Source organism: Nothoprocta perdicaria, unplaced genomic scaffold (genome assembly GCF_003342845.1).
Source record: "Nothoprocta perdicaria isolate Ctin4 unplaced genomic scaffold, notPer1 scaffold_182, whole genome shotgun sequence".
Classification (NCBI taxonomy): Eukaryota; Metazoa; Chordata; class Aves; order Tinamiformes; family Tinamidae; genus Nothoprocta; species Nothoprocta perdicaria.
The window spans coordinates 756,628-776,530 of NW_020455005.1; the positions used below are offsets into that span (position 1 = coordinate 756,628).

General features: G+C 41.0%; 1 protein-coding gene across 1 annotated transcript; it reads right to left on the reverse strand.

Annotated features, from left to right (window-relative positions):
• Positions 1-6,205: 6,205 nt before the first annotated feature.
• On the reverse strand, positions 6,206-19,723 carry QRSL1 (QRSL1, glutaminyl-tRNA amidotransferase subunit A). The gene is made up of 11 exons (XM_026036642.1): positions 19,700-19,723; positions 19,337-19,496; positions 18,570-18,668; positions 17,365-17,461; positions 15,345-15,521; positions 13,104-13,279; positions 12,874-12,986; positions 12,196-12,388; positions 10,586-10,703; positions 8,566-8,771; positions 6,206-8,071 (listed from the first exon to the last, which is right to left on the reverse strand). Exons 1-11 carry the CDS (start codon positions 19,721-19,723, stop codon positions 7,860-7,862), a joined length of 1,575 nt encoding a protein of 524 aa, XP_025892427.1. The 3' UTR covers positions 6,206-7,859.
• Positions 19,724-19,903: the final 180 nt, after the last annotated feature.

The following is a 19,903-nucleotide window of genomic DNA, read 5'->3' on the forward strand; positions in this document are numbered from 1 at the left end:
TGGAGCTGGACTGATAATAGCTTAAAGACAGTATAGTTAGTACAAACAAACCTATTGAAGAATGATTCCAGTCAAAGTAACCGGAGGGCTTTGTAATTCCATTACAAAAAGTATCTGATAAAAATAACACTTTTTTTTTCCTCTTGGATGGTACTTGACACTGGAGTGGAAATGATAGTGCTGGAAATGTTGGTGTCTACAGGTTATGAGCCTGGATGTGGGCTGGTCACACAAGGAGAAGACCTTCAGAGAAAATAGGCATCTTTTCTACACCTTCATCACATCTGAAATAGGTGGAGGAAACCATCTCCACCTGTTGCTCTTGGACTCCATTTACTGTAAAGGGGAGTCCTTGTTTAGACTTAGCTTAGATGCAAGTGACTTGCCTTTATGTATCTGAACAGCGGTGACATGAATCCCACTTCAGCAGTCATTACAGCTGAACAGCAAGATCTGTTCCTAGGAACAGTAATTTGACCATTTTCTATCAGGGCTTACTGCAAGGAACAGGAATAAAGGACTTTGACTGAACAAAATTAGTCATTGCACAGAGAGGTGTAAAGGGGAGGCAGATTTACAGTAGAAATGAAGCCAGATTTGTAACAAAAAAGAAATAACCATGGGAACAGGAAATTGGATTTTTGGGAGACTCTCATTTGCCATTTTTAAACTCAGGAGGGAACAGTAGAGAAAAATAGTCTTTCTACCTGTCAGTAAAGAAAAACTAGAGATTGCCAGACGGCATAAAAGTGATATAGAGGTGCACCTGACAGTGTTACATAGCCAAAGGCTGCTCACAAAGGTTGAAGCTCATTTTCACATTTCATGTTCACGTTCCGAGAATTGTAAGTCCTTTAATATTATTTCTTGCCAATGCTCCTTAATGGTAATTGCAGACAAAGGTTAATGCTTGTAGTAGGTCCTAGCAAATGACTTAAAAATAGAACAGAGCAACAGAATAGATTAATTTTATTGTGTCCTCCTATCTCCCACTCATTCACTGATCCTTAAGGCTATGACACCAATCTCTGAGACCATGAGAACTGGAGTTTAACACAAGTTAGATTCTCATCTCTTAAACAAGACTGAAATATATTTTGCAATGACTTCAGAGTGTTCTGAATTCATCTGCACACTGGTTCTAGTAATACTAGACAATATGGAAACGAGACTTTTTACAATGAGTTTGCTCATGAATGTCACAGGTGATGGGTTAGCGACTGTCTGGCCTGTGTTTCCAAAGGGAATGGCAGGAGAAGGAGACTCCTGCACAGCGCTGTCAGGCAGGCATGGAGCCGGCTGAGCCTTGCTGTCCCTGCTCACCTGCACGGCTTTCTGGCAGCAGGACAACTGTTCTGTTTGCAGCAAGTAGAAACAGATTTCTTCTCGCCTTTGAAAGGTCTCCTCCATCATCTTCCTCTCTCAATGGATTCTATTCGATTCATTAGGAAATCTTAAACTTTGAATGAAGTAAATTTAATGGGAGGGAAGAGGGAGGACTGGTAGAGCAGGAGCTGGAAATGGTCTATCTGTAAAGAGCAAGTGTTGCACAGAGCAGAGCAATCTTTCCGTAAAACTTCTTGTATCACTTGTTTTGGGGTCTCACTTTTTAAGAAGAAAAGGAACTTTTTTAAAAAATATCTTTGTTGTTTTTATTGAAGTTGCTAGTTCAGCTGAATGCTACAGCCCTTAACACATGTTAAAGCAAATGCTAATCCTTGTTTGCAAACCTAGCCGTGTTTGAAGAACAAACTATTTCGGCTTTGTGGCTGACTTTCCTACAAAATCATTTGCTCCTTTGGTGTTCCACTTGGTTTGTCATCGTTTTGCAACTTGCTACAGGTGCAAGAAATACACTTGAGTGCCTATTGTGCTTTACTACATATTCCAAGAGCAAAACAAAATGAAGAGTAGTGTGTTTCACTTTGTGCTGGGAGGCGTCATCTCCTCCTACTTCAGCTGCAAACCACTGCAGAGCTGCTGGGTGCCTTCAAGGAGCGAAGCCCAATTGCGTCCACGGGTGCCAGAGATGGCTACAACACAGTGCATGTTCCTTAGTTGTAAAAATCACTTGACACAGTCTTGGAGAGCATTGACGAAGATTTCTGCTTACTTTTTTTCCTCTTGGCATTGCTTTTTGGTGACTATTTAGAATGTGCACATTCCAGGTGCAATGAATTTCCTCATTGTAGTCTCAGGCACAGGCAGGCAAACTGGTGTCGTTGGGAAGGAGTGGATCCAAAGAGACCTGGTGTCTCTGCCAGAAAGTCTTTCTGAGGTATTTCACACTCCCTCTGCACCAGGCAATGTCTGCAGTGCGTGTGGTCAGCACAGGGCACAGCTCCGAAGAAGGCCCAAATGGAAGACCCCAAATGAAGGGCAGGTTACGGCTCCTTGCCTGACACATTCCCAATTAGGCTTCTATTAGAAGGCTTGTTGCTTGTCTGTTTAAATATTGCGAAATAAAATGTTTTCTTCTATAAAAGTAATTGCATCAGTTTACATGCTGAAAAAAGCAAAGCACAAACTTTCGCAACTCTGTTGTGTTTTTGTTTTTCTCCTCTCTTTTTTTCTCTCTCTTTTTTTTTTTTTTTCAAGTTTATAACTACCGAATTGCCATGACTATGGTATCTTTCTAAAGTAGTAACATCTGCACTTCAGTGATGCCTTGTTCATCTTGACTCCTCCTCTGGGGTAAAACTTAATTTAAGCATAAAACAAACGATTACACTTTCTGTAGAAACTGAGAGGGGAGCACAGTGGTCCCTCCTTGTAGCCCTGGCTACAGCAATCCTCTAAAGATCTCCCTGCCCAAATTCAGACAAACATTAATTGAAGTACAAGACCTACTTTAGGCACAGGGTAATCTGCTCCAGCCTTCTTTATTGCTATTGCGCTAGGAGCAGTCACTCCTAGTGACAGGGCTGGATTTTGCCTATTGAAGGTCTGGTTTTAGCAAGTCAGTGCATTTCTATTGTTAGTGACTGGGAATAGCTCATTCCAGCTCTTGTGTTTCCAGTGCTGTGTATACAGGAGTGAAAAAAAGGGAGTCCTTTCTCACAAAAGCCTATTATCTTGGGCTTTGGAGCCTGTTGTTATGGAGCTGTGGAGAACACAAGAGATGCAAGGTTTTCTGAGGGGCAGGTTCTCTTCTTGATCTTCTTGAATAGAGTTTGTTCACAAAGGGGCCCTGTTTGGTTTTAGTCCTCAAAAATATGCCATAGTTTTACAGACTGGGGTTAAAAAAAAGGCCTTTTCTTTTCTCAGAGTGACTAAACTTTTCAGGGCATACGTAGCTGTCCCTAGGTGGTGCTTTGTGGTGCCAGTGCTCTGTGGTACCCTTCACCGGGGCACAGGGACACCTACGGAGGGCACTTGGAAGGACTTGGAAGGCACTTTTTGCTGTCTTCTGCATCCATTGGCCGCAACGGCTTGGAAACTTGTTGCACTGAAGTTACAGCATCACGTGAAAGTTATTTGAAGGACACATTCTTTGTTGCTGATTACATGAGCCAGGGAGGTACTGTCAAAACAGTGGAGAATTGGATTCTACAGGAAAAATTGGAAAACACTGATAAATTGAAGTGGTGAAGTTTGTATCCAGTGCAGGGTCACGAACCCAGAGGCTTAGGAATGAGCCCTCAGCTCATACCTGGAATGCTTCTCTATTGACACCTGGGGACACAGAGAAAGTCCCGAGCGCTCTGGTTAATCATAAACGGGCTTTGAGCTACTGGTGTGGTGTAACGTGGCTATGCACAGCTCCACAGTGCTCCGGGGAGGACTTTTCCAAGGGAGATGGGGAAACACTAAGGTGGTCGCACTTGCAAGACTGCACCTGGAATTGTCCGTACGGCCACCCGTGTCAGAAGATGAATTCACCTGAAGCAGGTGCAGAAAAGAGCTACGGACATCAGCAGTGAGCAGCCCACCACACAGGAGCAAACTGGAGTTTAATGTATTTGTCTTAGCACAACAAAGGTTAAGGAAGAATGTGACCATGCTCTAAAAATACAATAGTGAATTAAGCACACAGAGTGAGAATGCATAACTAAACAGAAGAACAATATTGCCCCGAGCAATTACGTGTGTGGAGCTTGGCTGTGATCAAAATGTCTAACAAAAGATACATTTATTTATAAAGCTGGTTGCATGAAATGGCTACCATGACGTCGCCTTTGCAGTGTGGTCCTGCTCTTCCTGAACTATATTGCTCATTGTGTGTTTTCATTCTCCTCTTTGTTAAGCAAATCATATGCATCTTCCTCCCAGGTAGTAGCACTTCTGATATAAATGTTCGCAAGTTCAAGTGTTAACCACGCTGGTGTTGGACTAGATCAAGCAAACTCTAGGTACCGTGGGCAGGGAGATACATGTCAAAGAGGTGAGCAAGCCTTCAAGGATTTCAGCAGCACAAAGGCGGGGACCTCCTTTGCCTCTGCCTCCTCGTTTTTCATTTCTTCAGTCTTCCTACCCCGACCTTCAGCTTCTTGAGTCACCAGCTCCTACAACACTTACTACTTCTCTTCCCTGTATTTTCCACTCCTGGTGGTTCAGAGTCTGCCTGAACCACCTTTCTGTGCTTCTGTTCTCTTCCCAAGCTGAAAAGTCTCATCTTGGGTGGCACGTTAAACTGCCTGGTGCTTATCACGAATAACTTGCAGCGTAGGAGCTTACCTCACCATTGGGACGAGCGCTGGCAAACGGTGTTTGCAACAGCAGCCTGTCAGTCATGTGCCAAGAGCAGCGTGGCAAGGCACGCCAAACACAGCAGCCAGCAAACTGACGCACTAGAACAGGTCCCCGAGCTAAAACAAACTTTGGTTCCCAGCGTTTTGCATTCGCAATTCGGTCATGACGGTTTCTTACAACTCTCCACGGTACTTCCATCACTGCTGCCAGGGTACCACAGCACAGGCACGGCGAGAAAACCACACGTGGGCAGAGGTGAGGGCCCCTTGCCGGGCTCCTGCTTGTTTCTCCAAATTCTTCCTTCTGTTGCTGTTCCACAAAGGCAGAGACGATGCTTGTGCTGGGTGGGAGAAAAGGCTCTTCTTTCAAAAAGAAAAGGTGGGGAGGCAGAAAATATTAACTCGGAATCCCTTAATTGCAACAGGAACGCAGTCAACAAGCAACATAGTAAATTAATTAAGATGTCGGTGTTACTCGTTTCCTGGTGTTTGCTACAGTTCATGTAGTTGGACACCTTCCTCTTTATTTAACACAAATACTGAAATCACCAAATTTAGTTGCTCCTTTTTTTCTTACATTTTTTTTCCTGCTCTCTCTTGTAGCATTATGGTCACTAATTTAAAGTGTGAAGCTGTGTAACACTACTAGCTTCTTAAGAGTCATGGACATGCTGGGCACACCTCTCCTTCATTTTCTAGCTGTACTATTTTCTGTAATTCCCTATCCTGGAAGCAGACGAGTCCGGAGCTGTAGCTCATACAAGGAATAGCATAGAGAAGCGCAGTGAAGCCCTTGGGACACCCCTGGCAAGGTGGGCAGCCCTGGCAGGCTACCAAGCACGTTGCCCCTTGCAGCTTTCCAGCACAGATGAGCTCCTAGGTGAACTATAAAAGCTGCAGCTAGGTGACTAGCACTAAGTAAGGGGGGGGGGGGGGGAAACAATGATGTCACAGTAACTATTGAGCGTCCTATACCTGAGAAAATGAGAAACATGTGACTAGCAAAGGAGCTGCAGCCACGCAAGAGCAAGTTTGCTTTGAATTTGTCCTTACTGTGAAAGCTTAAGGAGGGTGAGGGGAAAACACCTGAGACCAAACAGCAGGAATATCTACATCAGATTGCAGCTGTATTTTACAGTATCTCACAGAAGTTCTTAACAATTTTCTTCTCATAACAACTTCTCCACTATGTAATATCCTTACTATTTCTGAGCCCCTGGAGAAAAATATCTCCCCCTCCCAGACATTTGAGCAGACTGCTCACTTGTCAAAGCCGTAGCTTTTGTTTCCTTCAGGAAGCCCTGGAATGATCCTCTGGCTGCAGATCTGTCCCGGGGCTCGCTGGGTGGTAAGGTTCCACCTGGCCACCTGCTGTGGCCACGCTACAGTGCCAGAACTGAACTGCTGCTCTGTTATGTCAGGGAATTGTTTTTTCAAGACAGCTGTACAAAATGTTCGTAGAGGCAGGCTTTTTTTTATTCCTCCCCCGACCTTCTTGTGTTCTGAAACTCCTTTGCTCTTGTATCAAGGGATTGAACTACAATAAAAACGATACTGTTCGTAACTGGGGAGCCCTGGCTGGGTGCTGGCAGCAGCTGCACAAACCTCTGCTCAGCAGCCCCGTAGCACCCTGTGCTAAGCCTGGCATTAAGCTACCTCAGGCCTTGCTGAAATGCGCAGCCACTTGTGGTTGGTTTGCTAATAAGACACCGAGTATCTTGAATATCACCTCAAAAAATGTGAGGTGTTGTTGCTTATATCCTGAAACTCACTTCCATGGTGGTGGAACTCCAGTGTTGCTTAAAGGACTGCGGCAAGAGCTCTGGGTATGGAGTCCCCCAAAAGGACAGCACTGCAGAGGGCGGGAAGGGGCTGGAGGCTTCTTGTGGTTACTGGGAAACTAAGAGCCCAGAAATTCAATTACCCACCAGGATCTTTGTTTTACAAGTCCTTAGAGCTCTAAGTTGAAGACAGGTCTCAATCATCAACAAAGTTTTAAATGACACTATTCAGAGTTGTGGGATAAACACGTCTTGTTTGTACCTTCTCTACCAGGCAACTCATTGTGTAAATGATGATTCAGATGTCTCCACTTTGAAAGCTAGCAACTAAAGAAGCACTGAAGGATACCTCAGAGCACACAGAAGATACTGGAGACTGGCTTCCAATCCCCACTTTAAATCAATGATAGCGTGGGCAGGGTAACAGGTTTCCCCTTTTCTGATACAAATACAAATTGGCAACTTTAATCTTTCACCCTTCTGCAACAGTGGGAAAATGGAAACAACATTTGCAGGAGCTTGTTGGTTGTTCTGGAAGTCTTCCCAGTCCACTAACATCATAGTTTGAAAATTGATTTCATACTGTATTGAATAACTGTCCATCCAATGGGAGTTGCTATAATGCTTCCGGTGAGCTCAACTGCAGGAGCTAATTTCTTATTTAGTAAGTACTAATTTTAAGTGCTGATTACAGAGAGCAACAATGTAGAAAGAAAACAAAACCAAAACCAACCAAATACAGATCAAAGACTAGAGGGTATTTCCTCCAAAAGAAATCTGGAATTAATCCTCCTTGCAATGGATGTAATCAGTAAAATTTGTATTCGCAGGAGCTATTTCACCTCCTGCATGTCCATGAGGTAAAGCACTTTTAATGAACTTCCACACATTGTTTCCTTTTTTCCTTTTGCGTTTACCTGCCGGTGCATGGATCCTTGATACCTTTGTTCCATTACAGCTCGGCTGGTTGTTTTCATTACAAAAGCCTACATTCCAGAGGGAAACCAAGCCCTTTGGCAACTGGGCAGTTTTCACACAAAGGTTTCAGGTTAGTTCTCTACCGAGCCAGATACCTTAGACGCCCTCTAGAGATAGGAGGGGAAAAAAAAAAAAAAAAGAAAAAACCCTCCACAGGCAACACACAATTTGAATCTAGTGAAAACAGTGTCAGTTATAAAAGGGCTCTTAATAACACAAACATGTTTGCTTAATGACTCACTTCAGCTTAATTACATAGTAACAAGCTGTTATGATTCCATCCTACATTACTGCACATGGTCCTCTTAAGCTACGTTATTATTTCTGCAGAATAGAATTAACTGCAAAAATACATTTTTAGAGAGCCACTCCCCAGCGTTCCTGTTTTAGCTGACTAGCAAGATCTGTGCTACAAAGAAGAAACAGATTTCTGATGCGGAAAGCCACTGCAGTCATGACTCTTCATGTCTTCTAGCTGGATCACTGGGAATTTCACTTGTTTTTCAAACCATTTGGCCACAGTGAGAAGCTGCTTCTCCTGGAATGAACGTCCAACGAGCTGAAGCCCAAGCGGCAAGCCTCTCTTGGAAAGAGCTGCAGGAACACTTATGGCTGGCAGTCCTGAAAGGAGAGAAGTTATACACAAAAAGGTTTACCATTAAACAAATTCTATCAGATTCATTTTCATAACAATCCTAAGAGAACCAGAACACATATGTGTACAGAAAAGACACCAGTTAAAACCACATAAGCCAATGAACTAAAGGTACTGTCAGGCAATTAAAAGGCAACCAAATTAGAGAGATTTAAGGAGATAGCATCTTCTCAAATGGGAACTGATTTTCATCAGAAAGATTTCAGCTTCCCAAATCTGAAAGATTCATCTTCTCTGCAACATCAACTCAGCTCCAAGAAGCACTGTTTTAAACCAGCTTTATTTTTTAAAAGCATCTTATAAACATCTTATAATCCCTCCTCACCTGCTTATCACTGTATGATTTACAACATAGGTTTGATATATCTTGATGCAAAACAAGAGGTTAAATGACTGAAGGGAACAGATAAAAAACTAACCAGGAAGGGAAAAAAGCCCTTGGATCCCTGTCCTTACTCACCAGCCATGTTTGCAGCCTGTGTTAGAATATCATCTTGCGCACTGCGGGTTCTGTTGTCTTCTTTGATGAATTCCACGTACGGTGCCGCATCGCTCAGAGTGGTAGGAGTGAGCAAAATATCAACACCACTTGCAAAAACCTTCACAAAGTCATTGGCAATGAGGCGCCTGACTTTCTGGGCCTTGACAAAGTAATTTTCATAGTTTCTAGAGGGAAATACGGAGAAGAGGGTTGAGTGCTTTAATTCTGAAAATGCAGAGGTTAACTTCTTAGTGAGTTTAGAAAATACAAGCTCATTATTCCTCCTGGTTAAAAGACAAATACACGCAGTGGAGTTTTTGATATACTGCAAGCTTAGTCATCAAACATGGTGCTTATGCTCTCATAGCTACTAATGGGTCAGGGAAAACAGACTGAAATATTTTTCTGTAGTTCATGAAGCTCTAAACTCTCCTTCTGCAATTCTGAAGCAGAAACAAATTGGTTGGCTTTGTTTATAATTCCTTTTAATTAACACGCAGAATATCTCTGGATTTAGAAGTTCTTTCAAAAACAATGGCTATCTAAAGGGAAAAAAAAAAAGACTCTAAAATAAGTGTACTGGTAAGCGGATCCTAAGATAGAAAAGTCTGCCAGAGCACGTAGAGATAAAATAACTTAAATTGCCCCAAATCCAATCTCTCACCAGAATAATTTAAAAATTTAAGTTTCCAGAAAACAAATGAAAACATCTGTAAAAAGAGAGCCCCCAGATTCTAATTAACAAGTTGTATTATGAAAACCAGCTATCTTTGAGTAATTTCTGAAGTCATGCTAGCTATTAACTTAAGGAAACAAAGAACAAAAAGGAACTCAAAATATTTAGCTGGAAAGACTATTTGAGATTAAAAAAGAGAAAAAATGTTAAATCAAGCACATATTCTCTATTAATTCTGACGTGCTTACAAACATCTAGCATTTCATGAATCAAACAGCTAGCGATTTTACACATTTCCAAAGGCAGATAAAAATACTCAGTGAATTGCTGTGTTTGCAGAAGAGGCTCCTGTGTCTGCAGCTTGTTTCAAAAACGCTTTCTGAACCCTGGGTTCTGTTCTCCAAAAGCAATTTACTGTTGATAGGAATAGGACTCCTACTGTTTGGTGTTCATGGAAGCCAATTTTGCATTCCTTCACTAAAAAGTGAGTTACATGAATTTTAAAGCATTCACTCTAGGCTTAGGAAAGCTGATCTGGACAGTTGTAACCAGAAGGAGCACACTTAGCAGGAATGTCAGCATTCCATAAAAGCTGGTTGTTACATACTCACTGGCAACATTCCTGTCTGAGAGCAGCTAGAAGTCAGATCTCATGAAAGCTCTTGCTGACAGAGCTTTTTCTATAGTGCATTTGCTTTGAGACTGATTGCACAATTATTGTGTTTTATATATTAAAGAAAATACAGAGAAAACTAAAGTTCTAACAATTTAAAGTTATGTTTGTGAGGAATGAAAAAAAAACAAACACTCCCCCCAAACTCTGAACGATGCAGCAGTTTTCCTGCACATGTTTGATAAACACCTGACTCCTCTAAAATGTTAGTTCACTACTTTTGTCAGTGCCTTCCCTCTCGTCCATACTGAGAGAGGCAGGTCTAGTTAATTGCTACATCTTACTTCTCCAGCAGACTTCTGAGCAACTTTAGTGAGAATAATAGCTACAGAACTTCTAACACTTCAACAGTGACACCTTCAGTATGATTTCAACGACATATAATAGGATAGATACTTTTTGTGCAATTTAACAGGTGATAATAATACTCTGATGGGTAAAAAAATACTGTATTGCTTTACTTAACTAAGTCAAAATGCTCAGTGGTAGGACTAAAAAAGTAACATTTTCATTCATATTGGCAGTTGACTACATGATAATGGTACAGGAACAGCATTTCTTTTCCCAAGTCATGATAGCCAATTTCATTACAATTGGCATAAGAAATTGTTAAGGTGGTAAATTTGAACTTCAAGATGTGCTCTGCTTACTCTTTCAATAAAAAGTAGTTTCCTGATAGAATTCTTCCTCTCACAACATCATTAAAACCTTCTCGGCGTGTGGCAGCATACATGCTTTCTGTGGAGTGCTTCATGTCAGCACGATGACCTGAAAAGAGAGAAAAAGCCAATCTGGAAATTCATGGGTTTTGTGATCTTTAATATTTACCAACAGCAAAATTGCAGCACATATAGTAACACCATTTATTGCAGTCTGACATGCTACTATTTTGGAAAAATAAGAAAGTATTTTCCTTTTTTATTATAGAGATGTTACACAGTTTTTAACCCTAAATACTCCTGTGTCTACAAGTGAAATATTTCTATTCACCCTAATAAATGAAGAATGCTACTATATTTAATCTCTGATTTAAAGAAAAAAAAGTGCTTTCCAACTCCTGAAATGAACACATATAAATACTTCAATAACTATGGTGACCTAATACTGAGTTTATTTTGAACAAAGAAACAACAGAATTCCATAACATGGATCTGTACTCTTCAAAGGAGGTAGCTAACCAGTAATTTTCCCTCAGGCTTAAAAGCACATTTGTTAAAATAACTAACTTGTACTCTTATTGGAGCTTAAGGATCACAGAGCAGAATCCAAAAGCAGTAGGATGCTTCAAACATTATAAAAGTCTAGGTTCAAAACAAAAATGAATGCAATAGGAATATCTGTCAATGCTTTTAAGTGATATGCATCTCTTCTACATCAAATTACTGCAAAAAACAAAAGTGAGTAAAAAACAAAAGTGAGTCGCCAACTCTTCGCAATGCTGTTTGCAATGCTCTCTGGAATACTAGTACTTAAATCTTTGAAATACCACTTTGTATATGTAGTGACAATAGCGGTAAACAAGACACATGAACAAATAACAGATGAATATCTAAAGCACCAAAAGTTCCATAGGAACTTAAGGAAAAATTCCTTAACAATGAGGGTGACAGAGTCCTGGAACAGGCTGCCCAGGGAGGTTGTGGAGTCTCCTTCTCCTTGTCTATCACACAATCATTAAAAAATATAAAGTGAAAAAAAAATCATATGCAAGATAATTTTTACCCCCAAAAGGCACTGAATACACCATTTACACTGGTCCAGGTGTTTTAGTCCCCAATAAAAAGGTTAGCTTGGTTAGGCTGATTTTTTTTTTTCCTCTGACTAGCCCTGATAATGCACAATAAGGCACTGGCCACACAGTAGATTAAATTTAACAGTTAACAACAAACAAATAAAAGATGCAACACTATGGGCAGTACCATCATATATCTGAATTCAATGCCATCTCCTACTCTATCAAATACAGTCTAAACACCCAACAATACTAACTCATACTTACAAAAAATAAACAATGTAATAATTCTCCTAGCCTAAAGGTTATCTGGGTTTCACAACAGCAAGAGTACCTCCTTTGGGTCAGTTGAGAGAGTTACTCCAGCTTTATTTGAACAAAGTTTTGGCTCTACAGTAACATAGAGAAACATGACAAAAAAACCCCAACTCTGAAATGCATACATATTACAATTGATACTTTTAATGGGCTCAACAATGTTTCTATTATGTGAGAAAAACAACAACAACAGAAATTCTAAGGGCTTACCATATTCCAGTCCATCAAACCTGGCCATATTTGATGCTACTTCTGCTGTGCACAGCACATGATAGCAGACAATCGAGTAAGGAGTGTGGGGTAAACTCACTTCAATTACTTTAGCACCTGCATCCTTAAAAAGCTCAGCAGCCTTTAACCAGAGTGCCTGAATTTCACTAGAAAGCCCTGGCACGTTGTATTCCTTAAAGAAAAACAAGGAGAATGATTTTATACACTGGGTTACTTTCAGTGGCAATCAACATGTAAATGCCTATGTGCTATAAATACTTTGAAGCTATTCCCTCACCACCAAATGATTTTAGGAACTTTCAGCTTTCTGTACCTCCAATGTATTATAAAAGTTACAGATACACTCTATAGTGGTAGAAGTGAACAGCATTCAATTTTTCAAAATGTATTGCGTTAATTTCATTAGGCTCAACCTGCGTGTGCAAGGGAACTTCAGCAGTAATTTCTTGATGAGAAGTTCCCCTGTTAGCTATTTGTCCATCCATGTATTGCAGAGCAGAGCAATACATGGACTGCATCTCTTCATATTTAAACCCTAATATTAGGGTTAATGCAAGTAGGAAGCTAGAAAGAAATTTTGCCTACAACACATCAGCAGCAAGCGACATTTGCAGTTCCAGCCCACCAAATTAAGCATTGACAGGATTTAAAAGTTACCTTAGGAATTCCTATGCAGAGCTTTCTGACATCTATAGAATTGGAAAGTTCGAAGGGCTTAAAGGTGTCCTGAATTGTAGTAGAGTCCTTAGGATCATGCCCAGCAAGTAAACCTGAAATATGAAATGACATGTGAATAGAAAAAAAAAAAAAAAACACAGTGAAAAAACTGAATTCCATTTGTTCTGTGAACAAATAAACAAAGATATATTTATATATAGTAGAAATACCTAACACAACTGCTGCATCATCCACACATCTGGTTAAGATTCCTGGCACATCCATGGAGTTCACTAGAGGAATGAGACCATGGCGAGAAATCAGTCCATATGTTGGCTTTAAACCTACTACTCCACAATGAGCAGCAGGGTTTCTCGTAGATCCTCCTGTGTCTGACCCTAAAGCTCTACGGTTTCAAAAGAATTACCATTAGTAAAATAATTCAAAGCACTTCCAAATAATGAAAATGCATGGCTTTATAATGTGCAGTTTTAAAAGCATGTGTACTCTTCCAGGTTAGAAGTCACATTGACACAGCCTAAATTTCAGTCAGCTCCCTACTAGTTTTTAAATCCACTAGTTTTTAATCTGTTCTCTGACACAGTCATTGGAAGAGCTCAGTCCTCTCCACCAAGCAGAGAGAGAGAGAGAGAGAGAGAGAGAGAGAAAATTGAGGCCCTCTGAATATGTTCATAAATATCTATTTCTGGCATCTCTGTTGGTCTGTCCTATTCCTGTGTTCTCTGAAAGACATGCCCCATGAAACTGTGTGTATTGCCCAGACATTCAGGTCTCATTTATTCCGTTGCCAATAGACAGTGAAGCAGCTCTTCCCAGTATCCACAGAAACAGTGATAAAATATGAATCTCCCCCGCCCCCCACTGAAAGGGAACAATTCCCATCAAAGTAGAGGATGTTTTTCCTGCTTTCCAGGTCTACCAAGCATGGCACCAGAAACCCCACTTTACGGTACTGTGAGTGTAATTTTAGTACACAATTTTTAGTTGTTATTATTATTGCAAGTTGACTTACTTTATTGTTCTTTTGTAAGGCAAACCTCCTTTCAAAACTGATTTTTTTACTTTAGGAATTGCAGTGGTATGGAAAAGCAGCACTGAAACGGTACTGATTGTCTTGTTTCTATTTTAGTTCAACACCCCTCTGGCAACTTTTTTTTTTTTTAAATAAAACTTATCATCAAGATCTTTGACAAATATAAAATTTAGGAAAGAGACATAATTTTTACTGGAGTGGGCGTGTGCCTTTTGCCATCTGTTTGTGAGATGGCTGAACCAACTGAATTGACTTTGCTGAAACTGAATTTTCTCAAAGCTGTTACGTTAATGCAAAACATCCTCATTTTGTTACATTTCTGTACATCCAAAACTCAAATTGAAGAGAGAAAGACTGGCAGCATTCTGGATGCTTGGAAGAAACTAAGAGCGAGAGGATATAGGCAATAAAATAGCTGGAAGCAAAATCTCCCTGATTTGACAGAATGCTAAGCAGTGCAGATTGGAAGGCAAGCATGCCCAAAAGCACCAGGGCTGGTGCCAGACCATCTCAGGATAAGGCCATTCTGGTGCAGGACAAGGAGCAGAAACCCTTGGGCCAGGCTGCACTGTGTTCAGTGTAAATGACAATGAAGAGTTAAAGCACAACTCTCAATCTTCTATATACTGAGCTCCACTATGTAGCTCTAAAACCTGAATAAACAGTAAAGGTGTAAAGCTTTAGGGGTCAGGTGTCTCTTAACGTATTTGAAAGGGAAGAGAATATAAGAAATTGCTTTCTTAAATACAGGATTGCTATGAAAAGCAATATCTTCATATATATGTATATATCTTTAATATATCCTTAAATATAGGATTGCTGTGAAAAATAATAATTAAGAAATTCTAGCTTTTTTTTTTCTTTTAAAAGATATCCATCTAGAATATCTGTACAGCTGGCTTCCTTCAAGTCAAGGATTGAGTGAAGTCTTTTAGTTCCCAAATCTCATGCATCTGTATTATTACATAACCCAGCTATAAAAAGGAAGAATAGGTGCAGTTACTAACAGGTTCAGGGACCCTGTCATTTCTCATTTGTATTTTAGTGTACACGTAGCACACATATGGGTGGAAAACGCTTTACAAATAGCATGCTGTTATTAAGATAGTATGTGTGAACAATGATAAAATGCCATTTCTTTATTGCCATTAGTATTTTACTTCATGCAGTACAAAGTGTTTGCATCAGAAACCTGTATAACACTTAAAATTAATAAGCTTAAATTAGTTCCTTCACAGCATGTAGATTAAAGATACTAAAATGAATTCTTGTGTACCAGTGGAAGTAATATTCTCATTTCAAACAAGATAAATATTTTCCATGAAACTAGGTTTATAAACTAGCTCATTAAAAGATAATAAAATTAAAGCTTGCAACATATTTTGAGGAATTTAATTAAATTTAAAAAGCATCTTACGCAAAACACGTGAAGGATGATACAGCTGCAGCACTGCCTCCTGAGCTTCCTCCTGTTATTACCCACTCTGAATCTTCATTCTCAGAAGGAGATTTTGATGGATTTTTTTCTTTGTACTGTCTTGAATAGCTCCAGGGGTTTCTGACTGGTCCAAATACCCCATCTGTACTCCCAGATCTAAGATATTCAGATAGGATAAACAAAAACAAGAGTAACATGCAACAACACTTTCAATAAGTTTCTCTTTTTTTCTAGTAACTCACTCTTCACCTTAGCAAATTCAATTTCTATGTGGAATGGCAGGCTTATGTATTTCCTTGTGCAATCAACTCCAAAAACGCTACGCAGAATGACAAAGATTTAAGAACTTCACTCCTTTCTGACACAGTACTTCAATTGAAACATGAACTCATAACTCACTCTGACATGTGCCAGTGCCACTACAGCTAATGTAACAACACAACATAGATCTGATTATGAGCCACTAACAGTCAAGTTGCACATCTGCTACAAATCAAAGCTCTTCTAGTTTCCTAACCCCACAGTTGGAAAAGACAAAATATGACCACTCTTGTGAAGAACTCTGTTGGTAGAAGCATGCACATACACACAAAAAAATGCCCTGCAACAGCAGGAATGATGAGCAGTGAGAACTGATGAGCAGCGAGCACAATGCAAAAAAAGCTTCTCCTTCTCTTGAGGTCACAGTCTGTTGGTTTAGCTTGACAGACTGGAAAGACCTGACACACAGTCCAGTTTCAAGTAGTCTACAGCAGCTGAAGTGTGGACTGCTACTAGAAGAAGGTTTACCACCTTTCCCCCAACTTCATGTTCTTCCTGACTCTAGAGTGTCCATGTAGTTGGTAGATAGTTCAACTATCAGATAGTTCAACTACCTGACAGAACGGGTAGTTGATAGCAGGTAGGGAACCATACCCAGATAGGACTTTTGAACTGTTTCCCTGATCAAGCTCACGGTGCAGTCATGCCGGCCCTAGCACAAGTGGGACCAGGCAAACACACAGTCCAGACATAAGGCCAGAGGTGGGACAATCCTTTTCAGAAGAATCTTGAGCTTTGACGAGCTCAGACCAGTTCTATCACTGCATAATCAGTTGTGGGTTCTTTTTTATTTTTTTTCCCCTATGTTCTTTTCTCTGCCCTTCTTTTTGACAAAGATCAAAACAATGCAGCCAGATTATTTCCTCCCAAATTGTCTGATTTTCCAATTAGTTCTTTAGACTAGATAAATCAAAAACCCAAACAAAATACAACACTTATTTTCATGGTTAAAAATAAATTCCCAGACATCCTTCCAGATCCAGCAGGGACCAATCCCTAACAATCCATCACTGCTCCCTCCCGTAGCTTGCTGCCTTCACTGATTTGCTGGAGAATCCATTCTAGATAACCCTTCCCAACTTGCTCCTGACAAAAGTAAGCAACAACGGATTTGACAATTTGAACTCTTACTCTCTATTAGTCTGCTCGTGGCAATTCAGGGAGAACACATAGGAATAACTGCCTCCCTGCCCGGGGATGATACCATGCCCTGGGGTGTAATAATAATTAGCTGAAGTTAGGAATCACCAGTGAGCAGACAAGGCAGCAAAAAAAATGCCGGGGTAGTAACCAGTTCTACTAGCATAGCTGGACCCCTTCTCCAAAAAACAAACAAACAAACATCAAAACTACAAAAAAAAAAAAAAAAAAAAAAAAACACCTTTCTTGCCTTTCACAATTGCTAGGGCTGTGTCGCTTCCTTTCCTTCAAGTATAGCTCTAGTCAAACACCATTTCCATAAAAAACATACATTTATGTGATTTGCACATTGGCATAAATATTCAGGAAGAAATTCATGCAACTCACTCCACACGTTCTTTGAGGACAGATTCACTATTTAGTAAACTCAGCCAAAGAGAAATTAAGGATTAGTTAAGGATTAAATAAGGTAAATCAGAACAGGTGGTGAATATTGTTTAAAGTGCAGTCTCATTAAAAAATAATAAATATCACTCACCCCATTGCAAATTCATCTAGGTTTGTTTTTCCTAAAAGCACAGCTCCCTGATCCAATAATTTCTGTACTACTGTAGCATTGTAAGGAGAGATATAACCTGTAAACAATCAGGACAGTTGAGACATTAGAAATCATTAGAAATGATTTTCACAAGGCACTACTGCTTTGGACACTCCAAAGCTGTCATTATTTTTGCCTAACAACTGTCACTTCATAGTGATAAAATTTTGTTTCATATGAACACTAGTAATTACCAAAATTTACTGAAAGTAAAATGAGCATTGTTCTGCTCACAAAGTTCTTCTTCTACAACTTATAAATCCAGAAATTTCAAATTATACAATTCAAAGTTGTAGAACTATGACTTCACAGAAACAGGTTATCATAAAAATATGAAATTACTGGAATCAGCCAATTTGAAGCAGCTATCTAAAATGTTTTCCCTTATCCCACAGAAAATGAAAAGAAATTAGAAATAGCTCTTTAAAGAAAATTACCAAGCTATGTTGAATTATTTGTGACTATCATGAGATAAAAGAGCACAGAGGTAGCCACAAGCTGAAATACTAACTGCCTATTCCACAATCAAGCATGTGATTCCTTAGAGCTTATAAAAATCAGAATGAGAAACATGCCACTTGCATGAGATCCTGGAGAGCCACCAATTCCTTTTGTGAATACTGACAGGGATTTTGCTATCCCAATCTTCAAATGCAAGTAGTGAAGAAGAAATCAAACGTACACGAGGAAAAAGCATCTGAGGTAATACAATGCCTTTTTTCATCTTCTTTTTTTTTAATATTACATATATATAAATATATGAGGAAGTGTTTGTTTCTTTTGTTATAAAAAGACAGTCATCAGATTACCTAAAAAAAAAATTAGCAGAACCCTATTCTTTTAGTTTTACAGCTTTCATTTCTACATATTGCAAAATAAAGCTGATACAAGAAATGCTTCTCCTTAAAAGAAAATTAAAGACTCTATTTGCATTGGCCTATAATAAAGATTTTATTTTAACCAAAGCCTTTTTTTGCCCCTGAGTGCTTTTACTAAAGAAACACATTCATTTATTGAAAAATCTTCACTGAGTTGTCACTTCAGTTTCATGAAGATACACGGATTTCTGGAAGACTTTCCTTCATGCTAAAAAGAGTCAGAGATTTGAAATGGGATCTATTTTACCCAGGAAAGCTCTACTGTACCTTTCAGCATGTTTGACGCACATGTTGTCTCAATGCCAGCTGTATTAAAGTTGTCCTTTACTGCAACAGGAATTCCATCTAGAATACCCAGAGGTTGACCTGGATGAGGTCAATACAAAGAGACAACAGAGATTAAATGAAAGGGTACCATATGCATATATTTTTTTCAACCAATTATATCTTATTTCACATGTTATTTTGCATCTTTGGGGGACATAAGGACACTATCCACATCACATGGAATGACTGTCTGCTACATTTTCAAAAAACACCTTCTGTTCTCTGTTTTAACTCCAGCATTAAGTCTACCCAAACCAGACTTACCTCTGCAGAGCTCTGCTCTGCAAATGTACCTACACCAGCAGCACAGGCAGCTGCTTTCACAGAGGTTAGCAAGCCCAAAGGGGTGCTTGCTTTATCAAACGCCACCACATAGTGGTTATTTCAGCCTCTGGTACTCCTTGTATCTGCCCCATCCCTAGGCTGGGGTCATAAATTCTGCCTAGCATAGACAACAGACACGAAAAAAAAAAAAAAAAAAAAAAAAAAGATTAAGTGCCGGGGTCAGGAAGCAAAATACTCCGGTTGACAGTTCTCTTAATCTGTCAAGGGAGCAAGCGTCACCCCAAAGGAAAAAGAAGTCTCCCCTCCTTCTCTTGTGGGGAGGGGAAGGGAAGGGAAAGGGGGAAGGGAAAGGGGGAAGGGGAAAGGAGAAAGAGGAAAGAGGAAAGAGGAAAGGGGAAGGGGAAGGGGAAGGCGCCCCGTACCTGCGCGGTGCCTCCTCTCGGCCTCCCGGGCCTGCCGCAGCGCCGCGTCCTCGGCCACGCTGATGTAGGCGTTGAGGAAGCCCGTGGCCCTCACGCGGGCCAGGCAGCGCTGGCAGAGCTCCGTGGCGCCCACGCGCCCTTCCCGCAGCGCTGCCGACACCTGCAACGGCCCCTGCGGCCCTCAGCGCCCCGCGCCGCGGGGCTGCCGCCGGGCACCATTTTGGAGCACGACCCCCCCTCACCCACAGAGACCCAGGCCCTAATGGCGGCCAACGAGGGCAGCGGCTTCTCTGTCCCATGGCCCCGCGGCGGCGCCCCCCCAAGCACCGGCGCCTCCCCAGGGCTCCCGGCGCCCCGGCTCACCTCTCGGAGCGAGGCGCGCAGCATGGCGACCCGTTCCACACCGCCTCACAGCGAGCGCCTGGGCGCCGCCATCTTGCCGTAACACCGAGCGGCGCCATTGGCGGCGCGGCGCGGAAGGCGGCCGCCCATTGGCCACGGGAGTGGCCCGGGGGCGGCTGGGACGGCGGCGCCGTACGGCAGCGCTGTACGGCAGCGCGGCGCCGC